The following is a 20,638-nucleotide window of genomic DNA, read 5'->3' as shown; positions in this document are numbered from 1 at the left end:
GATATCACTGATAGCTACAAATCAAAGGTCTTAACTTTTGCTAGAAGTGTGGTCCCAAATGTTATATACCTAATCAAGGTTAGTCCCCAAAAAAGACTATACCTCATTTTGAAGGCAAGAAACACCACACAATAAAAGATATATGAATCAATGCACAGTATCCAGAACTGATACCTTGTATTTGAGACACCACAAAGGATCCAAAGAGAAACAGGGGAGCAGCTGTGATTTATTTGTGAATAGCATCAACAACATCAAAAAGAAGACTAACGGTAAGAGCACTGGTGGTGGATGTTGCTCAGGGGGAGTTTTCCATCACAGGGATCAAGCCGCCGTCCTTTGCATCAGACAACAACGTTCGAACAAACTGCTTTGGCACGTCGGCCGATTCCCTTCGAACACCGCAGCTGTGATTAAAAAGTGCTGGTTTCTCTCGCTTCGTTCCCTGGCTGAGAGTGTGTGGTTTATGGGTAACTGTCAAACAAAATCATCAACAAGTCATGCTCCTGGGTAAGAAGCAGTCCTGGAAGGCAGACAGGGAACAACGCTCTGTAAAATAAGTTACTTTGTGTCACCACAGGAAACACAGTGGGTGAAATCACTAGTGGCCGACTTTTTCCCCAGACAAGGTGCCAGTGCTGGAGATTTCAAAAACTAAACCATCAATCAATAATCTACTGGAGAGAATAATCACAGATGTGTTGTTGAGATTTGTCAAAGATTCATCATGATTGTATTTTAGCTGTAGCTGTCATCATGTCTTGAGGTTGCTCCTGTATCTGGTACCCTGGTCTCTCGAATTGGTGAAAGTCTGTTCGGGTTGTGCATGGCTCAGCACTGGCACTCTGCTGTTCAAAAGCCTTAACCGGTGCATATCAAAGGAGGGCAGGGGGGTCAGGCACGTTTCCCCAGGACATATGACCCATGCTAGTGTTACACACTCTACAACAAGTTACAGTTGACAAACAACAAGACGTCCTCCCTTTTCACATCCCAGCCTCTGCAAGAGCACTGAGGGCCGTGACGAGGTTACAGGAAGCGGATTCCTGCTCCAAACTGGACACCATCACATATCCTATGACAGGAGAGAAGGATTACTGTCAGACAATTCTGAATATTACACAGCGATATATGTAGCATTTCAAGTTTTGGCCACCATTGGTGTAATGTTTTTTATGAGCATGCATGCTGGTGGTATGACTGATGATGACGTTTCTGCCAACATGGCCGGGAACTAATTTCATTTAAACTGTTGGATGCATGCTGACAACATCTGAAAATTGGTTTCGCCCTCATCAGTTAAAAAAAACATCGGTGAGCCTTCCTCCTGCATATCCAGAAGTAGAAGTGAACAGCAGCGTACCTGTCTCCGCTCTGAACTCCCATGGGCACACAGTAGTTGAGCTCCAGTCTGGCGATGTTGCCGAGCCGCAGCACGATGCCCGCGCCGTACGACCAGCGAATACACTCAGCTAGCTTCTGAAGGTGCGCCCGAGGACCATCGCCTGTACACGTAACACTCAACATTACAATCCATCTGAGACACTGAAAGCTTTCCTAATACAGGCTCCTCACTGAGTCTGTGATGTAACATTTCAAGACTTTTTGTGCAGCTATGAATTCCCTGTTGTTTCATGACTTTCCTGAAGAATTTCTTAAATTCTGTGGTGTCATTATAAGCCAAATATTGTCAACTTTCCACAACTAATTCCTTTACATTAGGGGTTTTTGTCATTTCTATTTGATGGCTCAGAACTCCACCCACCATAGTTGAGGTTGCAGAGGTTGCCTGCATTGAGGAAGAAGTGCGTTCTGAAAAGGTCTCCAAAGCCGCCCTTGCCTGGTCTGAAGGGCAGTGGAGTGTAGAGGTGCAGTCCACCTGCCCAGTACGCCTCCCCACCCAGATAGTCACCTGGAACACACAGAGCATTAAACCAAGACACGCTGCTGTGCTACCTGACATAATGGGACACACACAAATCTGTTCTGTGGTAGGCAATTTCAGTTTTTACCTTCACTCTGTGGCCCGATGCTGTACATCCCAAAACCTCGCACACTGGTGGGACCTCCAAGGTAGAACCTGGACAAAACACATAAGTGTCATTGAACCATCAGCTCAGGATGCACTGTTGTCTCAAAATCACAAATCCACCATTTGAAAACAGTGAGCTTATTAAGAGCACACAGTTAAAGCCAGAATAATACTTAAAAAAGCAAATAACACGTAGAGCTTCTTAATGATAACCTCATGACCATTAACAAGCAGCTGGGTGTGACTATGTGTCAGAGCCAGGTGACAGCTCATGGATAACCAGATGTACCTGTCAGCGATGCAGGACGGCTGTCCTCCCAAGGGATAAAGCATCCCACCCCACAGAGAAGCAGACAGGACCTGACAGGACACAAGATCATGTCTTTATATACACAAAACTTATTCTGTCAAACTCCTCTGCTCCTCTTTAATAATGTACTGCTGCTTTATCGCCCCCTGGTGGTTCTTTAATACAACTAAAATTACAAGCGCACCACACAAACAGTTAATTCTACAGTCACTTGTTTTTGATAATGAAACTTGATAGGAGGCTTGAAGCATTACAATAAAGGTCCATGGGGCCTGTTCATGCATTGTCTAAGAACAAACAATGCACCAAAACAAAACCCTAACATGTTTTAGAAGCAAACCCTGTTGAAAACGAACAAATAGACTAATTTCTGTCTTACTGAGTCCCAAAAGAGCCGTCTGTTGAGCTGCAGCTCAAAATCCTCTTTCAAGAAGCTGGCGTCTCCTCCTGTGTACCCAGCCAGTTCCTGCAGGGCAAACGCACACCTCAATAAAATCTTCATTATCTTATCTTTGTTGGAAAAAACAGGAAGAATACAGCTGGCTGTTTCAACACACTAACGGATAATGTCTTTGTCGGTCGAGAAAACAACATAAAAGTACAAAAATGTCCTACTATATATGATACATAGTATATATATTATGTTATATGGACACAAAGGGTACACTCACCTGGTTGATCCGCAGTAAGGCACCTCTGCTGGGGAAAATGGCAGAATTCCTCGAATCAACTGACACGGTGTGCTGCAAACAAACAAAACAGGAGTTCTACTGAACTGATGCTGTGGACAAAAGGGTCTCTAACAAACATTTCTGAAAAATTCTATACATCAAAAACAAGTATGCAAAAGAAAATTATATTTGACAACAGACTAAATTATGTGAAACATAAAAACATCAGAAATGTCAGAAGCACTAGGAGGTAAGAAAAAGGCTCCGGGCGAGACCGAGAGGGCAGATTTCAGCGAGTGTCCGCTCTCCTCTCGCACGGCGAACGACGCACTGCGTGCCAGGCAGCCCAGCTCCCTCCAGACACCCTCCCACTTCAACGTGTGGTTGGTCATTCCGAGAGGAAACTGCAGGAGCACAGGAAGGTGGAGGATTTCAGCCAGCACACTGTACAAATACAGTGAGGTCAAGAAGCTCTGACATGTTCATGTCGTGCAATACAGATTGCTTTTAACATTTATTTCGAATGGCCTTAGATTTTGTACACACACACATATAGTATGGTGGTTTCAGATTTTTGCTGGTCGCTCACTCTCTATGTAGTTAAAAATCTCTCTCTCTCTCACACACACACACACACACCCTCTTACATTGACTTCTGCAGACATGCCTCTGTCGGTCTCCTTCAAGGAGCTCCATGGGAACTGGCCGGTGACTTTGTACATGTTGAGGGTGAGGCTGAAACACAGGACACCAGGTCTGAAAAGACAGAACTCAAAACCGCTTGTCTTGGTGGTTCGTTCAAGCTCACACTGGCATGCAAGATTTGAGAGAGATTTGAGAGGGTCGTAATGTCTGCGCTTTCTTGAACGCACCGTCAAAAGACTATTCAGAACATTCCCTTTAAGATACAGCAGAAAACAGATAAAGTGTGACAGGCAGGCTTCCAAAAAATTACTATTCAAGCAGTATCAGGAGAAGCTGAGAAGTTCAGATTTGGTTCACTGAACCCTGCCAATGCCTAACACTGGACTGCAGCAGCCGGTCTTGCCCGACAGAAAGGCAGTGAGACAGGTGGGTTTACGATCTACGACACTGACATACTTGCGTTCGAAATGTCCGGGCTGGGGCTTGAAGAAGGACAGGCCATATGACGTCTCCTTGGTTCCATAGGAGAACTGGAAGGTGAGTTTCTCAGCTCGGCCCAACATGTTAGGCAGCTTCAGACCCAGCACCTGGAAGACATGACGCACACAGTTAGCTCTATAATCCTTGAGGCTCACAGTGCCACATGTGTCATCAGTCCTAATTAGCCAGTTATTAACAACTCACCGCGGTGACACCTGTGATTTTCTGCTGTGACAAGTCAAAATGTCTCCTAAGATTCAGCAAGTATTCTGCTATAGCAAAGATCACCAATTAACAAAACTGTTGCTTTTTCATTTTCTGTCCAATCAAATAACATCTGTCTCGTTGCTATAGTTCCAGCAGTCTAATCTCAGCTCAACTGGACTCTACTCGCCTCCGTCGAGGTTCCAAGTGAGCTGAGTCAAAACTAAACGGCGGAGCGAAAACACTGCAGGCCACTAATTGGTCAGACAGAATTGTCACTTTCGCGACACAGACATCCTGCACACCAGCCGCAATTTTTATATACTTGACCCAGATTTTAATAAACAGCAGATCAAAAACATGCTGTGGCAAACTGTGCAGACGTTCCTCTGTTTGGCTGCAGATGAAAGGATCTCAAACTGAAAAGATGTTCCTGTGTGTTTGTGTCACGCTGATGATGATATCACGGCAGTTTCACTCGGTGTCGCTATGACGATCAGCTAAATCATCCCAGCTACACTGAGGGCGTACCAGCTGCAGTGGAAAACAGAGCCGAGAAAAGGACCTGGTACCAAAAGTGAGTCACGTTGAGCCGAGCTGTAGCATCCAGGATACACAGAACAAAGAGTCCTGATTTAAAACAGTGATCAAAATACCCACTGGCACAATTTAAATTTTAACAGACACCTGGCAGCCAATCAGAAAGTGTGTTCCATGGCTGTGGTTAGGATTTTGTCAATGCTTGAGAAACCTCAACTAAACAAAAGAGCTCAGAGAGCATGTCCATAATACAGAGAGTACATGAATAATATAGATAGATGGATAGATAGATACTTTATTCATCTCCAAAGAGAAATTTGCAGTAATATGTAAGTGTTTCTCTCACCATGCTTCCTTCATTGTTGCCAACCATGGTGTTGTAGCTTCCTGTCAACCTCTTTACCTCCGTCACCTCAAAGGTGACATCCAGACCGTTAGGCAAAGCGTCTGTACCTGAAGAGGGACAACCAATGACGGCGAAGAACGTTTGTTTCCGCATATTCACATCAGCTGAGCACAAAGCCATTAAATCCAATAGAAAAACACAGAGCGGTCACACTTCAAAGGATGCATGAAAGAGTACAAATAGTGATCCTGGGCACTGAAGGCCGGTGAATCTAAACATCCAACTACTTAAAAGTGGAAATGTTAAATGTTCACTATAAAAGAATTCTGGGAAAAGTTCTTTCTTAAACATTTTGGTTTTGGGGAACAGAACGTGATGCTTTTTTGGAAATGCGTTACCTTCAGACGTATCGATGAGAACCTCCACCTCTTTGAAGATCCCCAGGCGGAGCAGCCTCTGTCTGGCGATGTGAGCTTTTTTCATCACCTGTAACCAACACAGAGCTCTGAACTTAGCAACCCTCGTTAACCGCACTCTTCATCACTTTCCAAAACTTTTTAAAACCTGAAGGTGACCACTTCAGGGCGCTATCATGCCAATACATACATCAATCAGGTTTTTGGCGTGGAAAACATCAGAGATCTCATAGCCGAGCAGATCCTCTTTAGTTCTTCCAAGACCCTGGATGTTGACATGTTGGACGACCACCTGTAATCAAACAGATTTTACTTGACATCTGCTGGTCTTTTTCCAAGCAAAAGCTCTGAGAGCATTGTTAAGTATTTCATACAGATTTAAGTTATAATGTCTATGCACTTTTAGATTAAATGGTACTGTGGTTAGCTACAGTGATACTAGTTCTACTGCTCCTCACATCTTTGTTTTCAAGAATCTCCTGTTTGGCGTCCTGCTCCAGTTCTGGGGTCTCCATCAGGTCATCAGGGTTGACGCCCAAGTCCCGACCATGCATCGGGAGGGGATCCAGACTCTGCAGCAACGATAAAGGACAACGGTTTAAAATGACCCCGCCTGGAGGATCTAAAGCAAAGACATAACAACTCTGTAATAAAGCCTGGTTAGTCGTTGAGTCTGTGTGCACCGAGGAGTCGAGTCATTTCTGAGTTTGGATTTTGGTTTGTTCCTGAGTGAAACTGTTAAGTGAGGTAGCAACAACATTTTAAAATGAATCCTGAAGGAAACAGTATGTATCATAGCTTTGAAGGGCAGCTACAGCAGTAAAGGCAATGGGTGGAGCTTTGAACAGAACACTGTGATGTCCTACGACCAGTGAAAGTCACAGCACATAGAGAGAGTTGACTAGTTCATTAACTCAGTCCAGTATGTGATGAATAAGGATAGGAGACTGTATATTTTCTGGGATTGTTGGTTATGTAAGGTAGCGACACAGGTAAATATTTCGAGTCTAAGTCTATTACAGAAGAGTGAAATAACTGTCTTATAGTATTAAGTGTTACATTGTTTTGGATTAACGTTTATACAATGGCTTCTTGTAATGTCCTCCTCTATAAAAACTGTCTAAATGCACCATAAGTCCGCTAAAATATTTAAAAATACTGGCAGCCTTACGGCCATTTAAATGAACTAAAGCCAGGTTTACATGGTTTCGGCGCCCACACGTCGCCAGAATACACTCAGGTTCAGCCGTCACTTCTCTCTATCGTTCGGGGTGTAACAGTACATCGAGTACAAATGCTGGGCAGTCTGCAGCCTTCAGCACTGGCTGAACAGGGAGGTCATGGTGAAAAATACACAGAAAGGCCAGCTGTCAACAAGAAAATTCATTTTACCTTAGCATGGACAGTCCCCATGGTAACTACCCGCTCCTAAAAGCCTCTTCAGTCGGGGTTAACTGCCCTTATACAGGAGAAATCTGATAAATGACAGCGTCTACTTTCTCCAGTACCAATCCCCCTTCAAGGGAGACGCCATGACAGTTGGTAAGGTCTCGTGCTATGTTCAAGTACTCCTCGTAATGTAAATGAACTTCAATAAGGTCTTCCATTTCCCCCATCTCGTTGTTTATAAATCAGTATGCATTTTTACAGTTTACGTGTAAAATCTACTACACAGACATACATAAATAAAATCTCTCGAGCGTCTAAAAAAATTAGCTGAAAACTATGAAAAATATAGTGTTTATTTTATGTTACAGTTATAACGTACAAGCACCGCTCCTGTGAAGTAGCTCCACTGTGATGATGCTACAAACAAATTCAGCGGCCACAATGTGGTAAATGTTACTATCGTAGTAAATGAACGGCGCCAGACAGCAAACGAAAAGTTACTCTAAGTCTAAGATTACGGTGTGATGGTAAAACATTTCTTGCTCTTAAAGGCATCATCATGTCTTCTCTCTGATTGGATAGAAACGAGTACGCGTTGAAGTGCGCGGAGCGGAGCTAAAGTCACGTTGGATGAGTTTGTCCAGTAGATGGCGCTGTTGGTCCTCTATTCACCGATTCACCCCCACGGCTAAGATAATAAGAGTGGAAACGGGCAGCATGTGGACTAGACACCCGAAAATTGTACCTCAGTTGGAACATGTTTGTTGGGTTCCCAGCCAGAAAGGGGCCCTGTCTGGAAGTGTGCTCGGTTGATGTAGCCTCTGAATCATATCACCAATAAAGCTATAGCTAAACTTAGACACAGGTTATTGATACATTAAATCAAATAGGGGAAGTAGTGGGGAGCTTTACATCTGTGACTGTTTTAGATATAATGGTCCAACATAATGGTTCCCAATATTTTTCCTTAATCATTGAGTAAGCCATCAACCAGTTTACTCAATAACTGACTTATTTTAAGGATACTAGATATTAAATTCAATGCATAACAATAACAGCATGGAACAACTGATAATTTGTACAATTCAATCTTTAACAGTGAACACAACAACTGCAGGATGTTTGTTAAAAATGAGGGATCTGGATGAATTTTGAGCAGATTATTTCCTTCATTTTGACAAATTCACTATTTGCAGGATGAGACTGACCAGCAGCAAGTGAATGCTCTCTGAATATAGTTTTCCATGTCTTGATTATGCTCTCATCCTGTGAGACTGTTTTTAGTTTATATTTTAAATAATAATCTGAACTTTTAAAATGACAATTCAATTTAGCTCTCTTCTCAGAAGCAATGAAATGCTATGATGCAGACCTACTGTAGGTTCAAAAAAAATTCTTACACCTCTGAAATCAAGGAGGCCCTATGACCCCCTGTGATGCTTTGGCGACCCCTGGTGGGGGTCAGGATCTCCTGGTTGGGATCCAGTGGTCTGGCCACAATATTCATGAATACACAGTGACACACACATTCCCACAAAATAAAGCCCCACAAAGCAGCTGGTACTCCCACGCTGGAATACTGCCCTGCCCGAGGTTTGTGTGTCAGCTAGTGACTGATCATTTAATTATTTCACATTGTGCACAATGCTTTACTGTGCTTTGATACAGTAAGGGATATACTGTATATTAGATAGAAAAACTGATGTTTTCCCTGAGCAACGAGGGGCCAGAGAGCAGCAGAAACGTTTCACCTTCAGTGCAAATGATGAACGCGCTGTCGTATCTGGATGTGGAGACATGTGTGGACAGAGAGACAGTAGATGAATGAATGCGTCCACCTGATCCGTTTCAATGACTCTGTTGGTGAGCCATTCTGGACCCTTGATGTCAAACCACTAGGTGTCAGTATTTCTTAATCCTTACACATGTTGTCTCATGATGCAGAAAACTGTGCCTCTAAATACTGAAGAAGAGCAACTGAGTGTATTCAAGCCGTCATAGACTGCCTGAGCCTGTGCACGCAGTAACGCCTAAGAGGTTCTCAAACACAGTTACAGGCACAGTTAGTTTAACCAGCAGTGCCATGAGTCTGTGCGGATCATGACAGAGCAATCTGCTCAACAAAATCCACCAAGACTCGTTTAAATCAGTGATTCGCGACTTTTGAATGATTCTGGTGACCCCACATGAGCAGTGAGCGGTCTCACCAAGTTAAGCAGGCTAGCCTTTTTCTCTCTGGTAGTTATGTTTGAGGATTTCTGTGGAGTATTTCACAGGGGAAAAAAGCAGAAGTGAGAGAAAAGTCAGAAAAAAACACATTTGATTCACTTTGTCTTGTATTTTGTTTTTACCAGCTGGCAATCTGGTGACCCCTCAGATAAATCTTTAGGTATTTTGGAGCCCTGTTCCCGTGGTTGGGGACCAGGGCTATAAATTCTATTTGGGGTTCATTATAACGGTTTTATTTATTTACCATTTCATCTGGGATCTGGGACTTTTAGGTTTGGGGAACCCTGAACATCTCCATCATGACGCTGCTCATCCCATCATTTAACTCTCTCTCTCTCTCTCTCTCTCTCTCTCTCTCTCTCTCTGTCTCTCTCTCCCCTCTACCGGCACAAACAAGCCAATCAGATGGCTCGGATTGCCTCCACTCTCTCTCCTGCTGTTCCCTTTCTCTCTCTCTCTCTCTCTCTTTCTCTCTCTCTCTCCCCCCGCCGCTGCCAGTCCACCAAAAGCGGTCCTCCTCCTCTCCTATCAGAGACACACGCACACACACACACACAGACGCGCACACGTATACACACACATATACACACGCACACACAGTCCAAACCCCCAGAAAAGCCCTGCTGAATCCTCACACCGTCTGTCAGCATGGGGAGCGCTTGTTTTTCCCGGGACGTTTGTTTGTTTATCCTCCTCATAAATACTTGCAGGGTGATGGGGAATGTCGGACTCGCAGGTAAGAGCTCCCCTTTCCTCTCTGTCTTGCTTTCATGTCAGGCATTGACTGCACTTTTTGGTGGCTTCGGTCTTCCCGGCGTGAAAAGGGAAAAAAAATGATGGAAACATGAGTGAAAATCGGCTGGGGACATCCTGACGATATCACTGGAGATTTCAGGCCATTTTAAACTTGTCATCCAGTAACACATGCGCAGTGGAAGTTCCTATAATAATATTACAGCGTACTTTATTGCTTTTATATCCACTGTGTGATTAGAGGAGCAGCGTAATGATGCAGAAATGCACTTAGTGGCACCGGAGACGCACATTTGCGCACCGTTTTCTCCACGGTTGGAGCTGTCATAAATCACACATATTTGCGCGTTGAGTTTGGTCACTTCGTGAATCATGTTTGACTTATTAAATGCCAGAGCCTTAGCAGAAACTGCTTTACATCCCAGCTTTTTCCCGAGAGGTATTTGTGATGCGCAAATGATCTCCAGCCGGTTAACCAGCGTGCCAGACTTCACTGGAACTTCTGTTTCCTGCGCGCAAAGGTCAATTTCAATCGGAAACCGCAGCTTGATCTCTGGGTTAAGCACTCATTTGCTTTGATTTTGGAGTGAGAGAGCTGCCTGTTGGAATATTTCACCGTCTGCAAATGGTGCAAATGATTTACCGAAGGGGGTTTTAGAAGCTGTCCGCTGAGCCGCTAGAGAGCACCTTGGCTCCGGCTTTGGTGGCCTGTCCGGAGCTGGAGGAGGAGGAGGAGGAGGGAGGTGGAGGCTGTGTGTGTGTGTGTGTGTGTGTGTGTGTATGTAAATGTGGGTTTAGGGGGGGTGGTGGCGGCAGGAGGGCCGTCAAAGTCCCAGGAGGAGCAGGCAGGCAGGCAGGCAGGCAGGCAGCAGGGGCCCAGTATCGACCGGCCAGCAGCACATTGTTCAGCCTCCCTCTGCTGTGAATGGGTGAGGAGTCAATATTGAGACAGTGAGCCACCACGCAGGCAAGGCTTTGTGACCAGCAGGAGCAGAGAGGCTGAAAAGAGGAGGATCTGAAGTGAAAGTGTCCCCTCAGTCCGGATTCACATCAAACACCCGAACTTGTTGCTGCTTTTCCTCTCTCTCTGTCTCCCTCTCGGCTTTGGCTCCAATAAAACTGCAATAAAACTTCTTTAAGAGAAAAAATATTTATTGTAAATTCCCTTTTATCGTTTATTTATTGCCTCTATAAGGCAGAGCCTGGCGGGGGGCCAGGCAGAGAGCAGGGGAGCAGGGGCTGAACCACATCAGCTTCCAGCCGGGTTGCCTAACTGACACACAGGCTATTTATACTCAGCTGGAGGCAGAGGAGCTCTGTGGTGATGCAAAGCTCTGCTGAGCGGTAGCCATGCATCTCTGTGCTGGTCTCGGGGTCCCCCCTCCCTCTCTCTGCGTGTGTTTGTAATGAGCGTGCCCTCTGCTCTGGGGCTCGGGCTCTTCTATCAATAACCGGATCAATGCGGGAGCTGTTTAACCTTCTGTTCTCTGTATGTTCTCTGGGGCTGGACCTTGACTTTAGAGCTCTCTCTCACTGTCACAGCGCTTTAGAATTTATCGGACCCGTTTGGGAAGGACGTCCTACATTTTCAGACTGCACACCCCAGGTGTGCCCCAGCTACAAGCCCAAGCTGAAATAACCCTGATGACATCATCAGGGTCATTTTCAGCTTCTACATAAACGAATATGAAGGCTGATTTACTGACTTTCATGTGCAGTCAGTGGCCTTTTAAAACAACGCAGAGTCTACTTGTGACCCATTTGTCACTGGGTTATGACCATTTTCATTTTTTTCATGTTTTATTTGAAAATTTAAAAGGTCTGAAGAGGTCAAACAATTCAGTGATTCATAAGAGGAAAAAGCAAAATCTTTTAATTTTGTGTCAGATAAATGATTTTTCCATTTTCCTATCCTTGTTATCCTCCTGTCACCAGTCAGATTTATCTTTAACCTTTTGGGAGGTCCACACCCCAGGTTAGGAGCCGCTGGTGTAGGGTCACTATACTTTCATTAGTGTCACTGTGTATGTCGATGGAGGATGAAGCATCCGTCATTTCGTCCTCCTGTAGGTGTAAAACAAGCTAAATGAAACAGAAGCAGTAAGTAAGTCGTGCAGACCTGTTATCTGCCGCGTTCTGTCATTTGAACTGCTTGTAATGTGACATCGAAACAACAGCTCAGCTCCACTCAGGGTGTGCGCTGCTCAGTGCCAATCCAGTACCAGGATTTTCTTTTTCCTTAATTTAAACTTCATTGTGTAGAACTCACTGGGTTCAGGGACATGGCTGATGGAGGGGCAGAAGGTCAGCACGGGCACCGAACGCTGCTCTCTTCGTCTTACCCAACACCGGGGTTGCTGAATCCACAGGGACTAATAACTAACTAAGTCTAATTGGGTATTGATTTGTGATTTTTGTGCAGATGCAGACGAGTGCGCCGAGGGTTCGGACGACTGCCACATCGACGCCCTCTGCCAGAACACGCCCAAATCCTACAACTGCATCTGCAAGCCGGGCTACAAGGGAGACGGCAAGCAGTGCGAGGGTGAGTGGCCTCTGGACACCGTCATACGTCTTCACTCACTTCCTGTTGTGTCTGGCCTCATTAACTCTTACCCTTGTTAACACATCCACAAATTAAAGATTCGTATTGGAGCAGTGTGTAAACTGCAGGTTGACCGTGCTGCCTAAAAAAAAGTGTTTGCTGGATTGTGTAACGGTGTCTGAAGCCTCTTTCCGGTGAAGGAAAACTTAGCAAAATCGACTGATCTGACAGTTAAGTTGTGCAGTGATTGACAGGATGCAGAGGTGTTTTTGTCACGTGCACAACAGAATGCATCTCCATGAATGGCCGCCTGCATTTCATTGAGGCGTGAACCTCAGTCCGTCTCAAACACATCGAGACATAATCTGGATGGATCTGGGTGCAAGAACTGGGCCTGTGATGTAACGGCCGCTTAGACAGCTGTTTCACAACCCCCACACGCACACGCACCCCCCTCGCCACCACCACCGCCCCCCCACAGGTTCTCCTAATTAACGGGGAGGAAGTGGACTGAGCGAGGGTGTTAGGGTGAGACGGGGGCAGCACCTGGCTGTGCGTTCACACCTCCACTCACTTCTGCCTCAAAGCACACCACAGCTGGAGCGCCGTCCACTGCACAGATACGCGATCCCTCTCTCTGTGTGTTACGCTCACACATGTATTTACACACACACACACACACACACACACACACACACACACACACAGTGTAATCCTCTAATCTTTCCCCATGTACTGTGCACTCCACTGTTCATAACAAGACAGATTGCCTTTATATAAATGATGCTATGCTCCTTTCGCACATTTGAAACCTCGATGACATTAAAGGATAATTTCCTACAACTTGGCTCTTATTTTTGGAGCTTTGTCCATCAGCTACTATAACATTCTGCTCACTAAATGAATTGCTGAGATTTGGGAACACAAAGACGAGGAGTCAGACAATCGTACAGGTTTTAAACAGTTTAACTAGTTTATCAAGTTCTAATAAACTGGAATTAAGCTTGTAGCCAAACTCACTTCATTTCCCTTCGTCTTTCCCATTATACGCACATTTGGAGTTGACAAAACAATCCCACCTCAGGGTCCATTTAGTGGTTGTTCTGGAGCTTTTGGTCGTATCGTTTGCTTGTCATCACTGGTTGGATGCAGAGGTGTCATGTAAAAGTTCAAAATTCCAAGTTTTCCAAGCACCCTTAAGGAATTCTCATCCATGTTTTGGAATATATGCCTCAATGACAGCTTGTATGCAGTTATTTCCTACATTTCCCAGAATGCCCTTAGCTACTCCCCGGAGAACTTGGCCGAGCTTGTTCTGCTCCAGCTGCGGTGAATATGGAATTAGCTGTCTGACTGATGTGTTCTGCTCTCAAACCTTCTGCGTTGGGTGAATTTTTCCTGTAATCCAGGAATAACTGACACTGTTTGGTCATCTGCGTGTGTTCAAACTCACACACATACACACATATACATTGTACAGTACAGGTGTATTAGTATATTTTGCAATATATAATTACCTTACCGCTCCCTTAAGCTAATGCATGAGGCTCTTTAATTTCAGGTACTTATGTACAATTTCCAGTGAGAAATGGCAGATCCATCCAAAGCCACTGAGTGCATTGATCATAGGACCTGACAAAATTTTCATCCAACACCCGTTAGCATGTTTTAACAATTCAATCTGTGTTGCATTAAAACCGTGGTTTTGTTCTCACCAGTCCCAGTGCAAAACTATCCACCACTTTATCAAAACCCAGGGCTCTAAACCAGAGAGTTAGCTCTGCACTCTGACTCAAAACCAAAATTTCCAAGTTCTGTTCCAGGAGTAAGAAAATCTCATGCAAAACCATCACCTTTAATGACCGCCATTTCCCATAAGCCCTCAGACCACTGCGGGGGTGCTGTTATTGTCTGTAATAAGAGCAATGAGGACTGAATGTTCTTAGACAGTTTACTTAAGAAAAGAGCATTAGTGGATTTTACAGATACAGACGAAACCATCGCTAAGGCTTCAGCTTGTAATAGCAGCTGCTGTTGTGGACAGGAAACTGCAGGAACTCACTTCGTTTTTGGAAAGAAGCGCTGAATGACGGATTGCGTTGGGCTGCAGAAGCCGGCGGAGGAGAGGTTAGCCCAGACGTGACGTCTGTACGGTGGCGTGTTGATCTCATTTTCGGTCGAACTGACCCTTTAAATGTGCAGGATTGATGACTGTGTCGGTCTGTCGTCAGCTGTGTCGTCTTTTCTGTTTGCCGTATAGCACATGATGTATGACGCACACGCGGCCCGAAGGAGGCTCCTGCGTCCTCTGAGAGGAGACAGCAGAGGGTCTGGGCTTTTCAGGAATATGAACTTCCTCCCATAAAGCTGCTCTCTGAACAGACCTGTCCTGCCAACCACTTTTTATTACATCACTTCACCCAGGCCAGCATCTGAATCATTGTGTGTGTGTGTGTGTGTAAGTGTATGTATCTCAGAGTGTGTGTGAGAGCTATACTCCCCTTGAATGTCAACTTTTATTACATCACCATTCTGCATCCGGCATTTGAATGCATCTGTGTGTGTGTGTGTGTGTGTGTGTGTGAAACATGCCTCACAACACACTCTCCCCCCTTTGCCTCCCGACTGTACGCCGAAGTCTATTGAACTTCCCCCAGCGATGAGGCAACAGCTAACGACAGGGACGTCAAATGAAGACAGATGGCGGACGGGAGTTGACCTCTGACCCCTGTGATTAGATATGGGCGCTCTAATTGGCTGGCTGTGTTTTCCATCAACAGGCATTACGGGCCACTTTGCCAGCCAGCGCCATTAGCGGCTCTGCTATTCCTGGAAGCACCTGGAAGCAGCAGAGCGGCTGTGCTGGCTCCCCCCATCCCTCAGGTCCTCTCCGCGTCTTTATTATCAGCGTCGTTCCGTATCAGCGAAGCCTCACTCAACAGTGTAGCAAAACATACCGAGGAAGATGAGAAGCTGGATAAAACTGAGGGTCTGTCAGCGACATTTTAGTCCACTGGCTCAGAAACGTACGATCCGTCCACGCTGTTATCTCATTCATCATCTTATCAGGCTTTTCTGTCCGAGGCAGCGGGTTTTATTCACAGACCTCCAGATGCACTCTTCATCCTCCATATCCTTGGATGCAGCGTACTATTTTCATTGTGACACTCGAACGTTCTAACATCTAGGCTCCTCTGTGTTGTTTGGCAGGAAAACCAGCAGCAGTATGTGCAAAGTCAACAGTAACAAAACTGAAAAAGGGGGAGCTAATTAAAAAGAATGAACTGTGCGGGCTGTCCCAGCTTCCAAACTAATCATGTAAAACGTCTCTCCTACTCCATCAAAGTATATATGTTTGTCTCTGAAGTGGTTTATTTAATCATTTCAGGGTGCGTGCAACATAACAACTAGCCCGAGCAGCTGCATATAAGATGCAAGCAGCATGTTGGGGATGTATCTAAAGGTTTCTGTGTGTGTCTGGGTGTGTGTACAGTATGGATGTATTTATATTCCTAAAGCATGGACAGCACGTCGTGGAAACAAATATCCCCTGTGGGCTTCTACTCAGCTGTGAGTTATATCAGTGTAATATCACAGAGACTGTCAGTCTGTACATCCATCCAGAGGCTCACGGTACAGGTGGAATATCAATGACGCAGGATCACCACACCAACTGCACCGACAAACTGCTGCTGTTATCAGCTGCTCCCGCCTGAACTACAGCCCCAAACCTTAAAGACTGAAGTCTGTTTTGTCACTGACTGTTTAAACAATAATTACGGTTGCCCCAACGTTGGTCCTCAACATCAAGGTCAGATTTCATGATTTTTCCATTTCCGTTGGAAATAATGAGAGATTCATAAAGTCAGTCCATCATATGTCAGGACAGGACTCAGATCAGGACTCAGACGCAGAGATTTCACACACAGATCTTTATTCAGGCAACCAAGTAACCTCTTAGCTTAGTGCCAAACAAACAGGCTATGAAACATACGCTAGAATGAGTACAGGAAATCACTAACAATATATAAATATGCACGAGAATAAACAAGATAGCAGAAAATGCTCTAAATGAGGCTAAGAAACAAATCTCTACGGCTATGAAATTAGAAAACAAAAACGCTCCCAAAGGAGGAAGAAAACAATGATTAACTGAGCAACAAAATGAATCGAATTAGCAAAACTACCAAAACAAAATACACTCCTAAAAACCTGGAGGAACAAGACTCTAACTAACAGAACAATCAAACAGAAAATCACTCTTAATCGAGGAAAACAATTCGGCTAAGTTATGAATAAGAAAAGGAAAACAGAAAAAATTTAACACGTGGAGGGTAATCAGGAACAGGTGGAGACAACAGGTGATCGGGGCGGACACACAGGACACATGAGAAAGGGCAAGTGCTCTGAAACAAGAGGAGAGTTAGACCTTCAAAATAAAACAGGAAATGACAAGACAAAACCCCAAGACAAGACAGACCTCACCACGGTGTGACAATATCGTCAGTTCCATTTTCAGTCTTCTGTTAATTTCAGTCTTCAGTTATGGCTTCCATCAATAAAAGTCCATTTTATTCTGTGAGCTTTGCTGACTGTAAATGAATGACAGCAAGCAGGTTCAGTTGAATGTTCATCTAAAGTGAGGACATCCAGAAGGACAGGAGTTTAGGGTCAGGTTCCTTTTCTTAAGTGCTGCTGTTGGTTCAGACCTGTGTGTGAACTGTTTTGATGGGTGTGCAATGCAGGTTGTATTTTCAATGCAGAGACGAAGCATCATATCTGAATATCTTTGTTAGTGGGGGTATCCGTCAGTATCAGTCAGCGAGACAAGGTGTTGCAATTCTGGAAAGTGATCGTGGCGTGGTATGTTTCTATAGGATGTTTTATTGGCAACCTGGCAAAGGCTGATCCAAATTAGACCTTTTTACAAGATTGGACTGCATTTGGACTCCTGCTGCATCCTCGCTGTGGTCTCATTGAAGTGAATGAGGAAACTGCCTGTTTGTCACATGTTTGTCTGAATAAGGCCTTAATACAGAACTGCTTTGGCCTAACTGTGCAGCAGCATCCATCTGCATTGGCAAATATTCAGTAATAAAAGACTTGGATCGGGATCAGGAGCTAAAACACTTGATGATTGAGACCCATTAGCGATTGACCTTATGTCCAGCTCTTGAAAACTTTGATATTTCCTAATTAAAACACTCGTGTTCGTGTTCTTGCGGATATTTCCCAGGAAAATCTTCTCGTTCGCGGCAGATTTATGTTTGCAGTTTGTTTCGGCTCTGGGAAGAACGGTGCAGGAAACATCACAGCAATTAGAGGAAGACGCTGCCAAAGAAAGCAAAGATGTAAAGTAGTTCGACCTCTCACATAGAAAACAATAGCTACAGTAAATGTGCTGGCTCAGGCCGAAAACCAGATGTACCTTAGTCAAGATCGAAAGGGTCTTTGTGGTCAAAGTAGCAACAGAATTTTGTGACTTGGTATATTAGAAATCAATGTAATTTACAGGAATTATTTTATTTATTTCTTTTCTTAATAGAAAGCAAGAAGAGAATCCATGATGACATTATTAACGTGCAGCTTAGAGGTTCCAGAGGCATGTCGCCTGTGTGGCTCCACATTGAGAAAACTCTGGCTCGCTCTTGTGTTTTTGTAACGGCTGGGATTCAAGCCTCGGTGACCAAGGGAGACGACCTGCGCGCTCAGCCTCTGCTACACCTCGCCACTACAAATTAGCAGCTCGCAGGCCTCATTGTTCTGCCCACCGTCCGGTAGCTCGGCAGGCCTCGGCGGGACCACGTCCCGGCCGCAGCCAGCTTCACCCGGACGGGTGACCGCGGGGTGCTGTGCTTTTCACCCCCCGTCAGGACCGTGTCCTCAGAGGAGTCGCTTTCTCAAGCGAATGCGCTGCTCTGAAAAGTGCGCCGCTGAAATCTGATCTGGCGTTTATGAACGCTGCCCTCTCTGCAGACTTTTCCACGAGCTGATGCTGTCGGCTCGTTATGGAAAAATGTGAACTTTTATCCCTGCGCTGTCAAATGAAGAGTATGTGGGAGGAGCTGTGTATCCTTCAAGGCTGCTTTACTGAACATGTGCTTGTGTGTGTGTGTGTGTGTGTGTGTGTGCAGAACAGTGCCAGAGTTATCTCCCTGTTTATGGAGAGATTCAGCAAAACTGTTGAGAGAGTATTGTGCACTTGTTTACCAGGCGGGTAGTTAAGAGTTCTAATGAGACGATTCCCTGTGAATCAAAGAGACTCTGCCGTGTTTTCACAGCTCAGGGAAGAAAAACTCTCAGAGCTTTTTGAAGTTAGTGATGGCATCCCTTCTGCAAACACCCAAAACCAAAATGCAGAGTCACTTATTATTTTCATTATTTTTATTATTTTCAATATGGTGTATGTTAGGATTTATTTTGGAGGTACAGAAGGTAAAGTTCAGGTCATAAAAAAAAACAACAGCATATCGAGCATCAAAGTATTTCATTTTTGGGAAGAAGTGTGATTTTTGAGACTCTTTTACAGGTTCAGCGGCCAGATTTTTGACATTTTTAGCAGAGGCCTGCAAAAGCACCCAAATGTTTACTCAGCATTTGTCACTTACGGGCTAATTGATTGGCTTTCACCGGCGCTGCGCGTTGCAGTGAATTGCAGCGAGCCTCTTCTCTTCTCTCTCATTATGTGTTTTAACACCGAAGCCTCCGCCTCTCCATTCACAAAGAGTGTGTCTGTCTGTGCCAGAGCAACTACTTAAGTATGAGGCAGGTGGAGGAGAATATCACTTATTACTGTAAGCTTTGGCTGTGTAGTTTGCCTTACTGGGCCAATTAGTTGTGTTGTCCTTTTTGTATTGATATGCTTAAAAAGCTAAACATAGACAGTGTCATGCAGATTCTCAACTACAATGGACTTCATTAGCAATGTTTTGACAGGAAACTGTGCAGGAGTGTTCAGATATAATGCAGCACACATTTTAGAGGCATCACAATTGCATACAGAGTCAATGGAAAGAGGCAAACTGAGCAAAAAAAAAAAAAAAAAATTCCCTTGTATCTGAATCTGCTTTGTAAAGGTACAGAGGCTAAGAAATTAACGGAAAGGAGAGCTTCTGGTGAACAAATCAGTGCATCGCCATGGAAGGCGTAGAGTCCTCATTGGACGGTTATGTCACCTGGTTCAGGGTTTTCATGCCTCCTTTGAGTATGACCATCCAGAGCAGACATACACACTTTTGTATTCTGGTCAAACACACGTTTGTAAAACCAGTTCATTTCAAACACACAGTGGCTTTTATGATGACAGACTACAAGCTGCAGCACTGTTCTTCCAGCCAGTGTATGATTTGTGATTAACATTTCATCGTTACTTGCATGGGAACAGCAACATCATGTCCTTTATCTGGGACTGGAGCATGTAATGAAAGACACCCTGCCAGCTTCAGGACTGGATTGTACCCGCAGCTCCTCCCTTCCTCTGCGCCACAGTGACGAACACCTGACCTGCTTTGCACAGACGCAGAGAGAGAGGGAGACAGGGCATCTCGTGGGAAGGATGGATGGCGAGGGAGACGGTGCAGGTGGGAGGGCGAGAAGGAGAAGTGGCAGACAATTACTAGGCCATTGTCTGCCTGGCGTCTGCGCCTCCGTCATCAGTCAGCCGCTCTCCTCACTGGCTAGCTACGACACACACACACACACACCTCAATCCACACGCTCACACGAATGCACTCAAACCCACCCGACACAGATCGCGCCCGTGCGCCTCCCTCCCTCTCCTGCCTCTGTCTGCTTCTTCCATGCTCAGACTCAGTGGAGCAGGTCAGATTCATTGAGGCTCAGGCTTTATATATAGATGCAGTGACCTCATGCCAGCATCTCCAAGCCGCTTCCTTGTCAATCTTTGACAGATGATGTCTGGCGCTGCGGGCTGGAAATGTCACTTAGGAAAAGCTCACAGGGAGGAAAGAAATTCCCTGCAGTAGCTTTCACTCCACAGCTGAGATTTAAGTGTGTGTCAGAGACCTGCATAAAGTCTGTGGCTTCATATTGTAACACACACACACACACACACACAC

At 45.0% G+C, this 20,638-nt stretch overlaps 2 protein-coding genes across 3 annotated transcripts in view; one reads left to right on the top strand and one right to left on the bottom strand.

Annotated features, from left to right (window-relative positions):
- Positions 1-209: 209 nt before the first annotated feature.
- Positions 210-7,178, bottom strand: samm50l (sorting and assembly machinery component 50 homolog, like). The gene is made up of 15 exons (XM_041963640.1): positions 7,037-7,178; positions 6,103-6,216; positions 5,835-5,936; positions 5,627-5,714; positions 5,229-5,335; positions 4,115-4,245; positions 3,661-3,748; positions 3,289-3,417; positions 3,014-3,085; positions 2,722-2,808; positions 2,322-2,392; positions 2,013-2,080; positions 1,766-1,912; positions 1,364-1,505; positions 210-1,075 (listed from the first exon to the last, which is right to left on the bottom strand). The coding sequence occupies exons 1-15, from the start codon at positions 7,055-7,057 to the stop codon at positions 1,030-1,032; spliced, it is 1,413 nt and encodes a 470-aa protein (XP_041819574.1). The 5' UTR covers positions 7,058-7,178; the 3' UTR covers positions 210-1,029.
- A 2,669-nt stretch (positions 7,179-9,847) lies between these two features.
- Positions 9,848-20,638, top strand: part of scube1 (signal peptide, CUB domain, EGF-like 1) — a 97,247-nt gene continuing 86,456 nt past the window's right edge. For both annotated transcript variants that reach the window (XM_041963639.1, XM_041963638.1), the window contains exons 1-2: positions 9,848-9,998; positions 12,438-12,560. In XM_041963639.1, coding sequence (XP_041819573.1) covers positions 9,911-9,998; positions 12,438-12,560 — 211 coding nt within the window. In that variant the 5' untranslated portion in view covers positions 9,848-9,910. The remainder of the gene's footprint in view (positions 9,999-12,437; positions 12,561-20,638) is intronic.

This window comes from Chelmon rostratus, chromosome 22 (assembly GCF_017976325.1).
Source record: "Chelmon rostratus isolate fCheRos1 chromosome 22, fCheRos1.pri, whole genome shotgun sequence".
NCBI lineage: Eukaryota > Metazoa > Chordata > Actinopteri > Chaetodontiformes > Chaetodontidae > Chelmon > Chelmon rostratus.
The sequence above is the reverse complement of the archived record's forward strand: the minus strand, read 5'-3'. Positions and strand labels throughout refer to the sequence as shown.

Bases quoted from the DNA above. Each gene is read 5' to 3' on its own strand.
- samm50l (XM_041963640.1), bottom strand. From the start codon at position 7,057: ATGGGGACTGTCCATGCTAAG. The intron at 5,715-5,834 runs GTATGTATTGGC...TGTTGGTTACAG, and splicing joins ACGCCAAAAACCTGATTGAT to GTGATGAAAAAAGCTCACAT. The intron at 2,809-3,013 runs GTGAGTGTACCC...TTTGCCCTGCAG, and splicing joins CCTTACTGCGGATCAACCAG to GAACTGGCTGGGTACACAGG.